This window comes from Phragmites australis, chromosome 7 (genome assembly GCF_958298935.1).
Source record: "Phragmites australis chromosome 7, lpPhrAust1.1, whole genome shotgun sequence".
In the NCBI taxonomy this organism is placed as follows: domain Eukaryota; kingdom Viridiplantae; phylum Streptophyta; class Magnoliopsida; order Poales; family Poaceae; genus Phragmites; species Phragmites australis.
In genome coordinates this window covers 22,313,096-22,333,040 of record NC_084927.1, presented here as the reverse complement: position 1 = coordinate 22,333,040, position 19,945 = coordinate 22,313,096, and the positions used below count along the sequence as shown (strand labels likewise).

The 19,945-nt window shown below is 45.0% G+C and overlaps 2 protein-coding genes across 2 annotated transcripts; both read left to right on the top strand.

Annotated features, from left to right (window-relative positions):
- The first annotated feature begins 5,275 nt into the window (after positions 1–5,275).
- Positions 5,276–6,081, top strand: LOC133923496 (ethylene-responsive transcription factor ERF110-like). Its single transcript, XM_062368783.1, has one exon. It carries the CDS (start codon positions 5,283–5,285, stop codon positions 5,982–5,984), a length of 702 nt encoding a protein of 233 aa, XP_062224767.1. The 5' UTR covers positions 5,276–5,282; the 3' UTR covers positions 5,985–6,081.
- Positions 6,082–12,524: 6,443 nt separating this feature from the next.
- LOC133924219 (uncharacterized) lies at positions 12,525–15,888 on the top strand. Its single transcript, XM_062369665.1, has 8 exons — positions 12,525–12,911; positions 13,609–13,689; positions 13,782–13,870; positions 13,959–14,033; positions 14,466–14,527; positions 14,613–14,672; positions 14,788–14,991; positions 15,458–15,888. The coding sequence occupies exons 1-8, from the start codon at positions 12,789–12,791 to the stop codon at positions 15,550–15,552; spliced, it is 789 nt and encodes a 262-aa protein (XP_062225649.1). The 5' UTR covers positions 12,525–12,788; the 3' UTR covers positions 15,553–15,888.
- Positions 15,889–19,945: the final 4,057 nt, after the last annotated feature.

The following is a 19,945-nucleotide window of genomic DNA, read 5'->3' as shown; positions in this document are numbered from 1 at the left end:
TGATGAAACTTTGTAACGGTTTTGAAGTGACTTTCCGGGTGACACACCACTGGCGTGTATTAAGTGTCTAGCTAACATAGCAATATGGAAATCACGACTCATGGGGAAAGCTGGACAACCTCTGCAGAGTATAAAATCTGATATATCAGCCGTGCTCACGGTTATGAGAGACTTGGATCCTCACATGATTAGTGAGTTGTGGTTATGGGTTGTGATTATGGATTGTGGTTATGGTTCTGGTACATGGAGTACTAGATGGTTGTGGTTATGGTTCTGATACATTGAGTACTAGATGGTTGTGGTTTTGGTTATAGTACAGGGAGTACTATACGTTTATGGTATGCAAGGTGGGGAGCCTTGTATGCTGGATGTTGTATTGTATGTGTTACATTCACTTAATAATCGTTTAATGCTTTTGAGTCCAAATATCTTTTCATTACTCGCATTTACGTAAATATACCATATGTTAGCCTATTCTTGATAAGCCTGAATATCATTATCTTTCTCACACTTATTGAGTACATTATGTGCTCACACTTGCTATTTTCTCTATGTCATGTGAAATGTGTGCTTCTTCTTAGTGAGTAAAGATGTTGAAGACTATCAAGACGAGGTTGTGACGTTCTAGGCGCGTGTCTCCTAGTCGGTTGCCTGCAGTGTTATTGGACACCAGTGCTTCTATTCCGCTGCAGATATCTTTATAGAAGATAATATATGTCAATTGCTGTAAGAGTTTAACATTTATTCTATAAAAGTATTGTTTTTGTTACTTCACCTGTGACGTCCTTATGTGTGTTGAACATCCTAGGCACACATAAGCCGCATCTGGTTTTGGCCGTTAAAACTGGGTGTGACACCAGTGTACATATTTAAACTTGGTGTTAAAAATCTCCTCTCTATAGAAAATACTTTGGCGCTCTCTAAGTCCATTGCCGGATCATCTGATGTTTGCTTCTATTTCTGCTTCAGCACTTAAAATGCTCCAGTGCTCAATTCACTGTAATACTGTACTATTCGGTGTGGTCAAAAACCCACACACCGGATGTTCCGGTGAGACATAATTTTCTAGACTCTGAAATAGTCTGCTCCAATTCAAAGTTTAGTTAGCCATAAATAAGATCACACACAAACAAGCTCATACACTCTAAAACCATCTCAAATTCAACGTTGTCAATGACTCATCACATGCAAACCAAGGCACATTTTAACTTGATTTCTTACCTATGTTGTCGTGACCAAAGATGCTAGGGTTGAGGTCTGGGAGATAAATTAGTGACACTAAGCAGATCAATAGGCTCTCGTTTAGGTCATAGCTATGCGAGTCTGCTATGCGTCTAGTTTCTCCTCCCACCGTTGTTCTAAATCCCCCTGAGGCCGAGGCCAATGATAAGCGATTATATATACACATGTTGAGATTGTTTATACGAGGTCAATGACGCTTTGAGTTGCCTACTGGTCGATGATGTTAACACTAAGAGTAGCCTTTCTTTCATTCTAATCTGTTATACTATTATTGCTATATTTGCCTTTTATCTCTTGTTTATAGCTATGCAAAGCTTAGGAGACCATCAGTACCACGACCATCACAATAGCTTACTTGAAGATAGTCTGTAAAGACAGACGTAATTAACTGGCAAGCTTCATGAAGATCTGGGAACTCGGAGAGTTTCTTAGATACATGCGTGTGTGTGTGGCATCTGGCATCTGTGACAATGTGGCGTGTGAGTTATAATGGCACATTTGTACTTTATGAATTCAAATGAATGCAATGTTTGTCTCTTTTATATACTATAATGTATAATGGTACGTCCGTGCTATTTACTATTCTAAATGAAATGTCGTCGAGGGCTCGTTTCTCTCGTGTGAAGCACTCAGGTCAAGTGTGATGGATCAGTGGTGTAAATTCCAGTCGTGACTCAATAAACAGTAAATGATATATGGCCTCAAATCACAGATGGTACCTTAGGTATCACAGAAAATATAAAATTGCCGAGAGGCCCAGCCACGGCTCCAGAAGAGATTTAGACTAGATGATATGGAAGAGCAGGAGATTGAGGAGTGGGAACACGACCACGGTGTTGTCTGTCTTGGCGAGGAAGTACACATCCTATGGTGTGAATGTTCTAGACGAATATCGCCAGGTTGCACTGTGTTGAGGGATCACATGTCAAAAGGGCATCCTTCCCAGAAAGAGAAAATCAATCATAACCGGATAGATCTCCATCCACGCCAATGTTGCACCGAGAACTCCTCATGGCTGCACGCGAACCCGCTTGCCCACCCCCTGCAGATGTGTGCATGCAGACGCACTCTCCACTCGCACAGTCCAGAAGTAGTTGTGCTCTTGTCGGCCACACACACCCAATTACCAACTGGAGTAGCAAGAATCGATTCGTTGCCCGACCCCCATTAGACTCCAATCGATGCTCAACATCGCAACCCCCTAACGCACCACATCTGCCCTGCCTCACCGCCGCTAGTACAGCGCCACTAGTACTCCCGTCACCAACTCTTCCTCCACTGCTAGAACTTCCTACGTCACTACCTACACACACCTCTTCTTATCTCATGCCACGCCTTCCTTCTTCTTTGTGTCCAACGGGACATTATCGTGTTGCCCTCCTCCTCTATCTCTGGGGGCTTCGCACTCCCCGCCTCCTAACTCGTAGTGACATCAGCTAGTTGCCCACTACCGATCCTTTGCAACCGCGACCACAAATGCCACATCGCCTTACCGCACCACCTACCACCAAGCCAACCAGCCTCCTCACCCATCCCTCTAAAGCTCAAGGCGACCCAACCCTGACCCCTTACCCTAGCACTGAACTCTAACCCTAACACCCGACCCTAAACCTCACCAGACAAAACAACGAGCTCTCTTCCCTTACTCCTCCTCACATGATGAGGATTGGATGTACTTCATGGAGGGCACTCCGCCCTCGCGCCTCCTGGCGGCGAACTCAAAGGAGGACGAGGTCGGCACGGAGGACGATGTGTCCTCAGAGGAGGAAGAGAAGTAGCAGTCATCATCAAATAACAACAACGAGGAGGGGGGAAAGAAGTTGTTGTCATCATTGTCAAACAACGAGGAGGAGGACGAGGAGCCAACGGCGAAGAATCCTAAGCTAGCATACGAGTAGGCTACCTATAGCATAGGCTTAGTCATCTTTTGCAATCCGAATGATGGTTTTTGTGTAATCTGGATTTCTTTTGTAATCAGGGTCTTATAAATTTTGTAATCGATTATGACCTTATTTCTTAGTGTATTCATATACTCCCTCCGTTCAAGAGTTTAAGGTGTATTTTTTTTAAAAAAAAAACTCATCAAAAGTAAACTTTGACCATTAATTTCTCTTATTATATCTTGTCAATTGATATAAACTCAACATCATATTAGAAGTACTTTGAAATATGAATCTATTGAAACCAAATTTGTATACTAAACATATATATAATTTGACTAATTGTCGATCAAAACTTATAAAGTTTGACTTTTTTAAAACAAAATTTGCCTTATATTTTTTAACGGAGGGAGTATTTCTTAGTGTACACACATTTCTTAGTGCAATCAAAAACTTATTTTGTAGTTACCTTATTAGTCTAACTTTTGCAACTTCCAAATTTATTGTCTTATTTTGCACTGCTTGCTCGTGGCATCAACCGACAATGATTAAGGGTATATCCCTGCCGATTTTAGCCACAAGCTGGCAGTGATGTACCATTGCCGATTCGTGTTATGAACCGGTAATGATAAGTGGTATCACTGTTGGTTCCAACAGAATCATCAATTTTTTAGCCATTGGTTATTATCAACCAGCAGTGATACGTTATCACTATTGGTGCTAGCAAGACCGGCACTAATACGCGGTTGCCGATGGGAGTTTATGTTGTAGTGCTTGTTGGCAGTCTCAAAACTCTCACAATTTTGACTTGTAGTATTAATCGTAGAACATGGACCTACCATCATAGCACATTTATGTGCACCAACTTGACAACGGGTGTAGCACATGAAGAGACTAGGCTCCAAGGATGGATCCTTCTCACAACTTTCCAACAAAGTTCTAAGAGTTCTTATCGAAACCTGCACCTATCTCTAAAGATGTCCAAATGGGCCGTGCCTGCTAGGCTAGCCTGAGGCCCGCCACTATATGCATGGCCCAGTGAGGCATGCTCAAGACTTCTCACAATCACCACCATAGCTCCTTCACAAGCTTGTTTGAAGGGCTCTACGGTGCAACCACCTCTAAGCCGTCTAGGAGGTGGCAACCTCAAAGAGTAACAAGTCGATGACGCTTGCTTGAAGGATCACTAGTGTCACAAAGCTCAAACTCTTCAAAGATATGCACTAGATGCTCTCACATTCTTAAATATGTAACCACTAAGCTAAGAGAGTGAGAGGAGGATGTCAAGTGCTCAACGTATTGAAATGAAGTGCTAGTCTCTGCCTTTGAACCAGCAAGCAGCAAGGGGTGCTGCAACTCAAAAAAAGAAGGAAAAAAGTAGAAAGCTTATGTAATCACTCTGACGTAAGAAGTCAAAAAGAAACCTGAAGACCAAGAGAAAATATCACTTTCTTCTATTTAAAAAATCGAAAAAGGAACAGCAAAAATTGTTTCGCTGTTAAGTAAAGTTGGAGTGTTTCGCTTCCTCTAGAGACGGGCCTATCCTCTGTGGCCGATTTACATATCTTGCCTTCATCTCCTCCTTTTGACTTCCAGATGGCAACGTGGCATTTCAACAGGTCAAACTCGAGTTATGGTCTTTCTGCCTTTGTCTCCAACCGCAAGAATCCACCCCCACGCATCCAAGATTTCTTTGTTCCGTCTGAGGTTTCTTCCGAAAGAGGAAAAAGAGTCCAGGCGAAACTCAATGCCTCAAGCCGAAGTGACGCAGTGCTACAGATCATCACATCCTTCCTTAGTCGCCAAGCAATGATTGCCCAAGGGCCAAGTCGGTTTGTGGTTTTTCTATGATTTCTTCAGACGTAGCTTCGAGAAATGGCCCATGCATACCTCGTTGATCGCGCCGTGGTTCTGCTAATCGCAGGTTTAATCCAAGTTCGCTTCTGCGTGATGCTTGGTGCTTTGGCTGTCCTTATCGTGATGATTGATGTGCATCCGAGGGCTGCGGATATGCGTCTCTTGTTTTTTTATTGTTTCTGGGAGAATAAGGAAGGGGAGCATATAAATAGGAATCGTCGTCGTGCTGCACCGGCGAGAGTGTTGTTGCCGAGAGAGAGACAGGAGACAGAGAGGAGACAGAGAGAAGAGAGAGAGAGAGCAATGCCGCCGACGCCGATGGTGTGCTCGGAGCACGCGCTCGCAGCGGAGACGGCGGCGATCGTGTCCGCGCTCACGCACGTCATCGCCAGCGGACGCGGGCCGCCGCGCCCGGCGCCGGCGCTGGTCATGCCGTGGCGCGCGGACGGCGCCGCCGCCCAGGCGCAGCAGCAGCTCGCTGGCGAGGCGGTGCCGGCGCGGAAGTACCGGGGCGTGAGGCGGCGGCCGTGGGGGAAGTGGGCGGCGGAGATCCGGGACCCCCACAAGGCGGCGCGGGTGTGGCTCGGCACGTTCGTCACCGCCGAGGACGCCGCGCGCTCCTACGACGCCGCCGCGCTCCGCTTCCGCGGCAGCCGCGCCAAGCTCAACTTCCCCGAGGACGCCGCCGCACGCCGCGTCAGGGACGCCGAGGCTGCCACCGCCGCGGCGAGCGCGGCGCCGGCCGCGTTGCTGGAGTCGCAGGCCGCCGGCGACGTCATGGACTACCTGGAGTACACCAGGATCCTGGAAGGGGCGGAGACGAACGCCATGATGGACGGGCTCCTAGGCGGCGACGGCAACGGGCGCTTCCTGGGCTCGTGGAGCATCGGGACGTCGCCGCCGCCGTCGGGCTCTGGCGCTTCGCCTGCCGGCGCCCCCTCCGCTCCTCTGTTTCGTGGCTGTAATGGCGGGAAGCAGAGCAGTAATAGTGCGTTTGGAGATTAGCTGAAGATTTCTGTATTTTTTTCGAGTATACAAAACAAATACCAGTAGTAGCGTTTTAGTCTAGGCGATGCGTATTTTGTAGCTCATTCAAGGTTGATAGCCGTGCTAGCACAGGGATTTATTATTGATTTACCAATATTTAGTGATAGATGGAAATAATTTATCTATGTATAATTATATTTTCATGCTTCCTATATTTCAATCATATGAAAACGACGCTCTTTTCAATCGGCGCTCACTTCATTCATTCTCTTCTCGAGTTTGGTGAGCATCTCCATAGATGATGTGTTTAGAGGTAGTTTCTTGGGAGGTAGGCCATCCCGACGAAGGTGGCATGGTGGGGTAAAGAGAATGCTATCAGTCATAGGTGGCAGAGGATAACTAGTTAGCAAGGGTTAGGGTAAGTATAACAGCGATGTTGGACTAGTATAGGAGCAATTGACAGTGAGACTGTCATCGGAGACGGGAGGACACGGGTGGTGTGGGGGATCGCATCGCAGAGAAAGAAGTGGTGCGGGAAAGAGTAATAGGGCTACGCTGCCCAGAGAGAAAAGAGAAGACGGTAGGCATTACATTTTGATGATATGGTGGAAATTGATCGATTGAAACTAACGTCATTTTCAGATAATTGAAATATAGCATCACTCTTATATATTTTTATTCAGAATAAATCTTAACATCAGTCACAATCCGAGAGACACGAGGCGGTCTTCAACTTAAAGAATACCGAGGCAAGATGCGATTAAATATCCGTCATAACTAATCATGGAATTTATATTTAAGTAAGCAAATTTTAGTTTACAGCTCTATAACTAAATAAATAATACAGAACGTAACCATTTGGACGGAACAAGGTGATTTTGTACCAAGAACGATATAGGCATCCAAATCTGAATTAAAGAACTGGAACCTGAATAATAAAAGTGTAACACTTCCTATTAACAGTGGTCACTGCCACAAGAAGTTCAAAACACAAGAACATATTTACCATGCAGCACATCAAAGTTCTTAAAATATGATATACAAAAGAAAAGATGACATATTACAAAAAAAACTTCGAAAATGTTTGGCTTAAAGATGCGCTCTTAGCTACACTGCTATCGACGCCATAGCTTGTCTCCGAGCTAATGTCATGCAACAACATGAGCGTAGAAGAGATAGCATGTACAGAGGAGGATGGCCTTTTTTAATAGGTCCATTTGAAATGTAAAATTTTCGCGGATCAACTACTGTCGAGTTTCCGGCACGCTGTTACTTATTACCGGTTTAGCTGTACGTGTTTCACGTTGTGGCAGCACAGTGTTTCGTTGAACGGTTGAAGCATCGCTAGACTCCGATAAAAGGAGAAAAATGGAGCCCTGGAAAGCAGAATAACTAGTAACATGTAACTCTTGAATCGAGAGGAAAACTAACTTAACCATGGCCGAAAATTCGTGTACTAGCTCGGAATCTAGAACGTGATATAACCTCACTAAGATTCTGAAAGCAACTAGGCAGGTGGCGTGCGTACTATTTTTTTTAGAATGGGAGTCCTCGTTGCAAGCCAAATATATAAAAGAAAGGATGGTGCTATATTTCAGACGTATGAGAACGGCGTTGATCTTAATCGACCGATTTCTAAGCGTCGTCTTCTTCCTCTCGTGTTTCCTCCTGATTGCCGTGTGTCACTGAAGCTCGCTCCGCCCTCCTTCTCTTGTCTCCGATGACGTTCCCGCCGTCAGATCCACGCACGCCGCTCCCACTGCGCTAACATGGCTCTGCCGAGACCGTCGACTTGCTTCTCTTGCCTCGGCACTGGCCCATTTGACGGTCCTCTACTACCCACGACTAGGAGTGTCCCCGTCGCCTCGCTGCCCCGACGGGGACATCGGCTCGTCGCCACTTGTTGCCCTCCGTCGACCGCTCGTCGCCCTACCTGTCCACCCCACCTCGTCAAACGCCTGAGCCGCTGCGCCGTCCTTGTCTGCCCCACTCACCCCACCTCGTCGTCCATGTCCGCCCCATCTTGCCGTCCTCATGCACCCCACCTCATTGGAGGCCCGAGCCGCACAGCCGCCAGCCGAATCTGCCACACCCCCACATCGCACCACTACCTGAGGAAGCCACACCACGTGGGGCAACGGGCGTGTCTGCGGGTATGTGATGCCCGAGGGCAACAAGCGCGGGTGACATTTCTTACCTATAGCGGGTAATGGATGCGGGCATATATTTGAGAATTAGCTCGCGGGCATGAATTTATATAGCTTCTACCTGTGAGTATTGTGCCATCTCTAAACGGAAGACTGCATGTGTTGGCGTGGAGAGAAGCCATGAGAAAAGTAAAAAAAAAAGTAATTTATTTAGAGAGCTCGTTACAACAAAAGAAATTAAAAAAAGAGAGAAAAACCGAACATTGCATAATCCAACATTTGGTTCGTCAGTCAACGAGAAATAACAGCAGAAACTGATGAATTGGTTGATTTCTTTGACTATTTTAGATAGATTAAGCAATAACTGCTGCAACATATTTGAAGATGACAATTTGTCCAAAATTCAGTTCAAGATTCAAGCATCCTGGATCATTCGACAGAAGGGAAATATAAAGAAAAACATATCCTTCCTAGGTCTTGTTCAATGCGACAAGCAAAGCACGTCTAGTCTTCAAGTTTGAACGTTGCAGGCAAATAGATGTGGCGTGTCTTTTGAAACTGAATAGATGTTGCATGCCTTATAGAGAACTCAATTCTGTACCAAAAAAGTGCAACCCTAATGTGAACAAAAAATGGCAGGAGAATCCCGTGCGTATACCAAAACGATCACGAATAAACTAAATCCTATACCATTGCACAAAGACAATTAAAACTGGAATTAGTTGAGCAGTTCAAGCAATGACTCTAATCTTCAGTTTTTGATCAGTTGTTTTGACCACGCCTGACAAGCAGAGTGAGCGACTGACAAACAATGACACTAAACTGGAATTAAAACTGGCTCTTGAAGTAGAGAGAAGAGGAGAGATGAAGACATATTGGCTTAAAACTTCTGAAAGGAAACATAATCATAAAGCTATGAACTAATCTTTAGACTCTGGAATGCTCCACTGTAGGAATTTTGAAGCTCATTCCTACAATCCAAATGGCATCAGAAGAATAATTCCTATATTATTCCAATATAAAAGAAAATCCCAATGAAAGCCCTTCATTCCAAACAAGCCTTAATGTGTTTATTCCAGCTCTGCAGGGTTGAATTGACAACAAGATAAAGAATTGGCAGTGGTACATATGCTAGTTCCCTCGTTGTGCCCAGTTATACAAAGCGTAATTGAACAGAGTATTGGGTTTAAGGTATGCTTGGACCACGGGAATTTTTCCCGATTTATTGTGAGAATTGAACTAATATATATGAAATTCATATGAAATTATTGTGTTCCAAACAAACCATAAAAGGAGTTTTTTTTACATCAATTGTTTGCAAAGCTTCACGTATAAGAAAACTATAAGAGGTGTTCTACTAGAAATATATAGTCATGTCTATAAATATGCAAAATTGACAACGTACCTAGAGTATGGGCACTTGCTGAAGGACTGCACATGTGTGGCCACTCCTTCAAGTGATGAAATCATGTTCATTTGTTATTTGCGCTATATCTCACATCACTTCTTGAAAGAAAAAAAGGATCTATAAAACATGTTTTTATATAAGGAGGAAAAAAATTGCTTAGCGCATACATGTCGCATGCGGCTTGCCCTAGTTGGGCGTGTAGTAGGTACCATCTTTAAACCGTTTACCATGGGTTTGAATTGCTTAGCGTGCATCCCACACGCGGCACCGGATGTATTTTGAGGAGGGAACCACGTGGTTAGCTTCTCGATGTGGCACTAAAAATACATCATCTTCTCGGCGGCAGGCGTTACTACGTTAGCGACTTGCAAGTTTTCGGTCGTTGTGTGGTTAGGCCGTTCCGCCGTTGGACCCCATGGAGGCCCGTTCCGTATCCGGCCGAGCGGGCATTAGTCTCCGCGTTTCCTTGCCAAGCACTGTCCCTGCCGAAGAAAGGAAAACAAGGAGAGGAGAAATAGCCTAGCGCACGTGTCATGCGCCTGCAAAGTCAGCTGTGGTGGCTGAGTTGAAATCCAATGTTTGATATGCTGAGCGTGGACACCACGCCACCAGCACTAGGAATGGAAATAGGTTTGGACCCGCCCGTAGAGCCACCCGTATCCATACCCGTACAAAAAAATATGTCTATTACAATACATATACCCACATATAGGTATAACACTTCTCCGTACCTGTATTGTATGGGTAACGGGTACCCAACGGGTTACCCACACCCGTCTTGTGTGTGGCCTGAGGCAGGCTAATGGTTGGTGGCGGTGGCTGGAGTTGGATGGGGTGATGGAGGCTAGGAGCCCGGGAGGTAAGGCGACTATGCCCTATGAATGGAGGTAGGCTGGATCGGCTAGTGGGGGATCATGGACCGGCTGGTGGGGGATCATGGATAAATGGGTTAGGATACTATAAGAATAATTAGGCTACATCACTATGGGCCAGATCCTGGATGAAATGCTGGTGGGGGATCATGGATAAACAGGTTAGGATGATACTCCAACAACGTACCCAAAACCCATTTCACCCGATGGGTGAGATACTCCAAGAACGTACCCGAAACCCGTTTCACCCGATGGGTGAGTTTTTCTACCCGCTAACAGACTCGTGAGTACGAAAAATATCCTATACCCGATCCTTAATAGCGTAAATACCCGTCAGATAGCTAGTAACAGATACCCATTATCATCTCTAACCAGCACACGAGCTGCCTTGTGCTCTACGTGCTCTCCTTGCGGTTGGGCACCCATTTGAGCGCAACCGTGCCTGTCAAGCTATCCAGTATGGGACTAACAAAACAAACAAAAATATACGGGCATCATCCATCCTTTACCAATTCTCGTTTGGACGGTTGTGCCGAAAACACACCGTGAGCCAGGATGGACTTGATTCTCATTATTTTCCTGGTTGAAGTGGCAAGGCCCATTGCTTATGGGACGAGGATCCTCTAACATCGTGCACTATCGGTGATGCGTCAGGGGATCCGGATCCGTTGCTTCTGCACCCAATTAACAGGCACCAGCATGGGCTACTCCTACTCCTAGACCTTGATATTGTAATGCATATGACTCAAGGAGATGACGCTACTGTCACTACAGGAGGATCATGATCTGACAAGATCTCTCCCCAAATGTGGGCTCTGGTAGTAATTTCAACCTAGATCGCCCCTTGGGTTGCATGGAGGCATGCAGTCTATTGGCCTATAGGGGTGGGGTGTGGGTATACACCCATCACCTAGATTTAAATTCTTTTTACTTCAAATTTGGATGTCTATTTTCTTTTTAAGTGAAAAATACCTAGCTCCTCTTAGGCGAGTCTTTTTCTATTGACCCACAATATAGGACTCCAAACTATTGTGCTTTTACCAGCCTTCCACTACAGTGTGGCAGATTTAAGCGTGAAATTGAGCGTATGTGTGGTTGAGACATTCTAGTTTGCCACAATCCATCTTAGGCAAAGTTTGATCGGGTCTGTTTGCAGTTGTTGCGCTGTAGGATCAAGTTATTTAGAGGAATATTTGTCATTCATAGTGTGATTTTTGCTATTATAGATCTAAAAGGATACTTCCAACTAGCAACTGCAAAAAAAAAAATAGAAATAAATAAACACTTTTTAAAAAAGCCACCTCATTGAAAAAAAAACCTTAGTCTAGTGTTTAGCCCTCAGTCACGAGTTAGATATGCCATATTATTTTCTGGTACCACACGTCAGAGACAAAGAGTTCCGATAAGATTCCATTAGGTACCTAAATAGTGACTTCAATTTTCTTCATCGCTACTTTATCAAGTATTGCAACAATGTTAGGTAAATTTTGCCGAACCTAGACAATGAACCAAATAGATTATGAGTCTATCACAGATATGTCAAGTAGCTAAGAAAAGCTTTGAAAGCCGCACCGGCAACGAACAAAAATATTAGACATAATTGGCGCAACTACTTTAGGCATGATGTTGTAAAAGTATGACAATTGCTAAAGTTTGTGTAATTCTAGCGAGAAAAGTGTAGCCCGAATCTCAACGCTCTAAGATACGTGCCCTATCTTCTGACAAGCGAAGAAGAGATAGTAGAATCCACGATATGAATGGAAATTATATATAATTGTATCCTTCGAAAAATCCTCTCTCCCAACACGACACATGTACTCTCCTTTTTTCTCCTGCCCACACCATCTCATTAGAATCTTTCAACTAAGGACCTATATAGTAATTTCCTTCCACTGGACGCTGCTTAGCCAGGCCGAGACAAGTACAGCTCCCTTCACCGCCATCCGATCGCAAATCGACGCCTCCGATCGTCTCTGTGCTCGGCCTCGGATTCCCACCCCTACCTCGCAACGACGCGTGCCAGGGCGCGCAGAGTCCCCAACCAGCGAGCCCAAAGCCGACCGGGAACACCCAACGGCGCACGCGGACCGAGCGTGCCGGGCCCGGACCCAGTAGCCGGTGTCCCTGTCGGACCCGCTGGGGCCGACCCAGCGAACGCTATCGACACCGGCCTCCCCGCCGCTTCCCTCCCCTTCCCTGCTCTTCTGCCTATATCGCCACGACCACGCCTCCCTCCTCGAAACCACCACGAGTTCAACGCCGCGAGAGCACCACCCAACCTTCGAGTTGTACGCGAGGGAGATTCGAGGAGGGGTTTGGGCGTTTCGCGTTCGCGTTTGCGCTTGCGCTTGCGCTTGCGCGGCGAGGAGGAGTAGCAGGCTCGGGGGCGGCGGCGATGGATCGGTACCAGAGGGTGGAGAAGCCGCGGGAGGAGTCCCTCATCGGCGCCAACGAGATCCGCATCACCGCGCAGGGGCGCCCACGCAACTACATTACCTACGCGCTCGCCCTGCTCCAGGTTGGCCCGCTCGCCTCTTCTCTGATTGCTCGCTTGGCCCGTTCGGCGAGGTCTAGCTAGGCTTGGTAGCGCTTGCGGTTTGAGAGCCGTGCGAGTTGAATGGCGAGGTTTAGGGCTTCGAATTTGGATGCTTTATCGTTCTAGGGCTCGAGTGCTGTTATGCCCCTCGTACAGAGGCCTAGAGCGCTAGGGGAGTAGTAGCAATTACCTGTTTGGTTGCGTAGTGCTATTTATTTTGTTATTTTGGACTGTGTGAGGCAGGACTAGGCTTTCCCCTTCATGGTTGTAGTCTTGTAGATGGTTGGTATGTGGGGTCTCTATGCGATGCATATTTTTGGTATTCACCACTTAAATAAAGCTACTCAGTTCGAGTTTTGTGGATTAATCGTACTACTGTCTGATGAGATTTTGTTTTGCTTACTAGTGTCTGATGTGGAAATAGGTACTGATGTGTAACGATTTGTCACCCTAGTATTATTTATTAGTGTTCCTTAATGACTTGGAGATAGCGTTATGATGATGTCCTGACTCTGGGCTCATGAAACATCTTGCCAATGCTTATGCTGCTGATTGTTTTAAATTTTAGAACGGTCATCTGGGGAATATCCTTATGTTTTAAATTACTTAGAACATCTATTGCTGTTTTCCTGACTTAAATTGTAACCATTTTTGATTTCTCGTTCCTAATCTGTTATAGGACAATGCAACGGATGAAATCGTTATCAAGGCTATGGGAAGAGCGATCAACAAGACAGTTGTCATTGTGGAGCTTCTTAAGGTGAAATTACAACCTAGTCAAATCGTTTCCTAATATCAGATACACGTCATAATTATATCAATTATTGATTAATTTATGTTGTCCCCAAGCAGAGAAGGATTGCTGGTCTCCATCAAAATACCTCTATTGAATCACTTGATATAACTGACACTTGGGAGCCGTTAGAAGAAGGCCTTGTCACGTAAGGAGCAATCGGAATTTTCCTTATAATCCTTTCTGTTTTGGAAGGATGCTTGTCTTTACTTGATACCTTTATGTATTTATGACAGCCTTGAGACCACTCGCCATGTTTCCTTGATTACCATTAAGCTGTCAAAGAAGGAGCTGGATACATCATCTCCTGGGTTAGTAGTATTGTGTCTTTTTCCGTATCTGTTATTTATTGGAGAGTTGTAGTTTCATATGATTTCTCATATATTGTTCTATTTTATCCTCCATTGTGACTAGATTGAATTATACAATGAATAGCTCTTTTTATATAAACAGTAAATTGTTTCTGCTTGGATTCATTGTACCATATACTTTTGGTCCCAATATTTCGTTATGGTTTCTCAATTTACAATCTTGTCACTGCTAGTAGACAGTGTATATAATTATATGTGCTAAACTTCTAATCTAGGCAAATTTACTCCAAACATTACACCAACCTTTCACCTACTTTGGACTTTGGAGAAATTCCTGCAAGCTTGCTATGAATATCTTTTGTACAGATTCTCCTGCTATATTTCTCTCTTTGTAAAACATACGTGACACGAACATCACTTTGTACATCTCAGTTACCAGCCACCGATACCAGCTGAGCAGGTCAGGCCAGTAACTGACTTCAATGAGGATGCAGGTATGCTGTTGTTAATTAGCAAACTTGTGCTATAATTTCCCCACTTTTGTTTATGGAACACAATTTTTCCTTTAAATTTCTGTAGAGGCAGTACCAAGTGGTCGTGGAAGGGGACGTGGTCGCCGGGGCAGGGGCAGGGGAAGAGGTAAATATCTGCCTGTTTACACTTGATGACTGTAAAGTTATTGTCTCTGTAAATTATGGCTGGTCCTGGTGTTGATCTCTGATATCCTCTTCGCATTTGCATAATTGTGTTGCAGGGTTCAGCAATGGAGGAGCAGATTACAATGATGAGAATGGATACCCAGAGGAGCCTCCACGGGGATATCGTGGCAGAGGGAGAGGACGAGGAAGGCGTGTATCCTTTGGGCCTGGAAGGGGCTATGGTGGTGACGGTTATGCAATGGAAGAAGCTGGTGGATACGATGATGCAGAGTATAATGCACCACCTGTTCAAGGATATGGTTAGTTCTGTTTAAATTCGATGGGTGTAAAACTCTAAACTGATCTGTGTTTGTTTAGTTTGACTCTACTTTATCTCTTGCTTGTTGCAATCGTGTCATCGAAAATCAATTATAACTTTAGTTCCACATTTAGTCTTTTTGAATGTTGGTTTTGCTTCGTCTACGATGATATGCTCCACATTTACTTGTACATGCTCTTAAGGCTAATTGTACATGAGGTGTTCAAAACCTGTGATTTGGGCAACCCCAAAATTAATATAATTATGAACTTTTCAATGTACAACTTCAGCCATTATTTGACTTTGGATTCATTGGAAAGTAGTGATGTGTAGTCCAGCTTCTATCTCAAGATGATTTGCTCAGCAATTTTCTATTTCTTTTTTAGTTATTCAAGTAGGAATACCACCATAATCTCCAGAATATGTTTTCTCCTGTTACTAATTCTGAACTTTTTGTTGAACTACAGAAGGTGGCAGAGGCAGGGGGCAGGGCCAGGGTAGGGGCCGAGGCCGTGGTCGCGGGCGTGGAGGCCGAGGCCGTGGACCTCCTCCTCAAGAGTAGATTGGCTGGCTGTGGCTCATCAACGATGGAATGCTATATAACTGTCATCGTCACAAGATTTATGTCATCTTCCATTGTAGCTTTATCTGCTTAGGTTTATGTTTAAAGTTCACATGTTCACATAGTGACTCCAACGTGGAGGATAGGCTAGTTATGGTTTTGTAGCTAGGTTATTCTTCCATTTGCTTTTATGCCAGACATGATACCGTTCAAATTGTGCATTGTAGCCTCAGTGTGCCATCATCAAATCTAGTTCAGAAGATTCTTTTATGAGGTTAGAAATCGTTCAGTTTTCTATGAATGTGGAAACGTGACTGTTGAACTACCTTCCGAGTTGGATGCCATCGTCCTGTATTTCCTGTGCTAACTTACATCTTCAGTATCTGGCTTTCGCCTTTCTTGGGGATTGTTATACTTTATCTGGGCAATTTGGAGTCTCCTCATCTGAATTTTTCTCTTCCTCCTCTTCACCCTCTCCTCCATCTTCTTTGTCTTCGGCGAACCTGACTTCTCCATCTTTGGCGAGATCCGCCCCTAACTTCTCCATCTCCGATGAGATATGCCCTGATCTACTCCCTCCCCGACGAGCTTCGGTGAGGTCGAGAGGTTAGGGTTCAGGGTCCCCAAGCTTAGAAAGAGTTGTTGGGGAGGGAGGCTGACCCGGCGGAGGAAGCGGTTGGTGGGCGAGATTGCGAGGGCACCATCGGCCGGTGTGGTGGAGGACGCCTGGTGTAACATCCTGAGTTTTTGACATGTTAATTAATTATAAATTTACTCCAAATTAAATCTTTTTATTAATTAAGTTAACTAAAATCAAAGAAAATACATACTTAAATATACTAATTTGTCTAGTATTCTAAAATGCACTAAAGTTATTTTCAAAATGATCTCTGCGTTAAATTGGTTCATGTGTATGGTTTTTATGATTCTTCGTGTGGAGATTTGAAATTGAATGTCTCTCAATTTGGAATCTACTCTTAGTTTCTTCTTAGCTCAAATCAAATTAGATTCAAATCCCTTGAATTCAAATCCTCTCTCGAAAATCAAGATCCAAGTACAAATCAAAGTTCAAATATGTCTATTGGATTTTATCATAATCAAAAATCAAATCCAAATTCAAATCTCTCATTTGAATTTAATCCTAAAACTGTTTTCCTTTTTCTTTTCTCTTATTCCTCCCGGGCTCATCTTCCTCGCTCTTCTCACGCACAGCCCCACTTCCCACTAGACGCACCTGCGCGTGCTCGGCCGTCCACATGCCACCCATCCAGCGATCGTCGCCCGCGCCCTCTCCTTCTTTCCTCCAACGCGACGCCACGCATCGTCGACCGCCGTTTTCCCCTCCAGAAAATATCGTCGTGACCGTCCTCTGCTCTCTCTCTCTCTCTCTCTCTCTCTCTCTCTCTCTCTCTCTCTCTCTTCTCTCTCTGACCATGCCCGCACGCTGCCCATACCGTCTGGCACCGTGACTTTCTCGCTTCCGCACGCGCGTGGCCGGCACAGTGCGCCCATGCCTTAGGAAAATAGGTGGGCACTGCCCCGCCACCTCACCGCCACGCTGTCGCCGACGACCGTGTGCCGCAGCTCCGTCGTCGCCGATCTGCCCCCACATGCTACCAAGGAGCCGTTGTTGTCTCTACGCCGTCGTCCGTTCATCAGAAGCCCGATGAGAGGCCGTCTGAGCTGGAGCCGAGCAGAACCACTGCCACCTCTTTGACGAATTGTCGGGCCCCGCCTTGCCCGTCGCCGCTCTTCCTCTTTGTGAGCTTCCCTCCCCTCGCACAACCCTCCTAGGTAGCGTATCGTCGCCCCCATGCCTCCTTTTTGCGTAGCCGCGCATGCATCATGCTATTTAGCTCAGCCATCGTGCTTCAACTCACCGCCTGCGTGCTTGTGCTCTGTATGTGTGGTCCGGCCATCATGCTGTGGAGCCCAAGGGTGCTAGGCCCCTTTTCTTTGCAGGTGGATAATGCATAGTTGAGGGGAGGTGCTGCCCATTTTTCTTGCACCTTCACTCTCTCCTCCGGCTGTCATCTGGTACTATTTTCGTCATCGACCGCCGTCAATGAACTCCCAGCCAAATCAATTATATCGTGTAGAAGCCCAATGCCCTTTCATCTTCGTGAAACTCTGGTGAAAACCCCACTCTGATGAGCTCCCCAGCGACATGCCGTGCGAATCGCTCGCTTCCGCTCGCTTTTCACCCGTTGCAGCCCTGCTCCGCCAGCACACCTGCGCGCCCACGCGCGCGCGTAGACTGGTCACAGGCTATGGCTCGGCCCACACGTCACTGACCTGACAAGCCAGCCTAGCTACCCACTGGTCGCGCCCCAATAGGTCGGCCCAGCTCTGTAGCCTGCTAAGCCACCAACCCAAACCTAAGCAGGCTAGTATTGTACAGTCCAGTATTGTGCAGCTCAAGCCAGGACCCAGCCTAGTCCAAGCCCAACTCGACCCACTCGAGTATAGTTCATGTGGCCCCAGTTATTGTTCAGTGGACCCCACTTATAAATAGTGCAATTTTGTATTTTCTCAATTTAATTTTAAACTAGATCTTCCGGGAGTCCTAACTTCTCCGTTTTGGCTCCGATTCCGATGATTCTTTCGTTGAAATTTATCTAAATTCAAGATTTACCTATCTATCACAGTGTGATATCTATTAGGGCTTATTTGGATTTCTATTTGATGTTATTTGATTCTTCTCTAGTATAGTCCGTTAATAATCATAATCATAATTGTAGAACTACCAGAATTCTGCGAGTGCTGTGTGGAAAGCATCAAGAGCGAGGAAGAGCCTAACTACAACCAAGATTTTGAAGAAAACTTCGGAGAAGATAAGTCCTATCTATTTGATCATATTGAACCTATGTTTTCAACTAATCTACATGATCAACTAAAACTAGACTTATATCGTATGTGCTATGTATTGCGCTTTTACAAATCGCTTGTAGTAGTTAATCCTATTAAACACTTGTCATGCCATAAATGTTATCATCCAAAATACAAATTATCCTAGGATTATCTGTTGTTATCGATATTAATGATAGATGACGCCTTGATATCTACCATGCTTAGGATTAAATACGTCTCCTCGGAGACAGGATTTACTGTTATTAATAATAACTCATATACCATATATCCTTGATGGTTGTGAATTATGTGATGGTTGTGAAATCCTTGATGTCATATGAGATATGGAGAATAAGGTGTAAAAATAGGTGAAAACTGTTTTAGTGGGGGCAGATGGAGTAGTACTCTAGATGAGGATGTTACTAGGGGCTTGAGTCACCTCTGTGGTGTTCATTACTAGAAGATACCTGCCCGACTGTTTAATGACAGAGTCATTACGCCGTCATACTTAACCACCCTCATACAACCATGCGTTATGAATGGGCAGAACTCGACTTCTCCTTCACCAGACTGAGTTAGACATCATACTAGGAGACTGAGAGCAGCAAGCAGTTAAGTGACTATGTGGTCCTCTGTTTGAGCGCGCTGATACTGGCAAATACTTAAAAGGGGAACATGTTCAGTACAAGACCATTAGTACTTGGAGGGTAAATCTCGTAGAAAAGCCCGACAGGAAAGGTGATTGGAGTGGCTCGGTATGATTCGCTCCTCCGCTTGCAACGGTTAGAGATTGAGCATATCGTATGGGTACAGTGTACAACATCTACAGAATATAAAACTATTTGAATAGTCGTGTCCACGGTCATAGACATACGGTAACAGTAACCATTTTGACTAGACTTCAAGTGCGTGTGTCTTGATGAGTGAGTGTGTGGACTAGATGTCCGTGTGATGAGATTGCTAGCTCAATCCACTAGAAATTGTGTGGTACTAGAGGTACACTTGAGGTGATGATAGGAACTGTGGAGTGAGATGTAGCTCCTAGATATAGCTTATTACCTGGTTTCGAACTATTTAAACTATTTTTAAGTCAATATGATATAATTGAATACATACATAAATTGCTTTACGCTTAAAACTAAACCGTAAAGTCTCATCCTTGAATTACCCATTTATGCATCTATTAACATCTTAAAGTAGTATAGGGTTTGCTGAGTAACTTTCTTATCACTCTTGCTGTCATTCAGATGGCTGATGTCGACTTCAAAGAGTGGTATGAGAAGTCGCGTTCGCACGCTAATTTCTTGTTGCTTTAGGTCTTTGTTTTTCATTGTATTTTATTGGTCGTTCGGCCAGGTTTGTAATATATTATATAGTTTGTAAACCTTTTATACTCTAAACATTAGTATTTATGTGCGTATCAGCTATAACTGTTATATTGTGCGTATCAGCTACTTGCTCCAAAGACTAATAAGGGGTGTCAAAATGAGAGGGCTTGGCGAGGGAGCGAGCAACAGAGGTGGATCCGGTGGCGAGGAGCCAT

Excerpts from the sequence above, each read along its gene's own strand:
- LOC133924219 (XM_062369665.1), top strand. The coding sequence starts at position 12,789 with ATGGATCGGTACCAGAGGGTGGAGAAGCCGCGGGAGGAGTCCCTCATC. Across the intron at positions 12,912-13,608 it reads ACGCGCTCGCCCTGCTCCAG|GACAATGCAACGGATGAAAT; the intron begins GTTGGCCCGCTC and ends AATCTGTTATAG. Across the intron at positions 14,528-14,612 it reads TGACTTCAATGAGGATGCAG|AGGCAGTACCAAGTGGTCGT; the intron begins GTATGCTGTTGT and ends AAATTTCTGTAG.
- LOC133923496 (XM_062368783.1), top strand. The coding sequence starts at position 5,283 with ATGCCGCCGACGCCGATGGTGTGCTCGGAGCACGCGCTCGCAGCGGAG.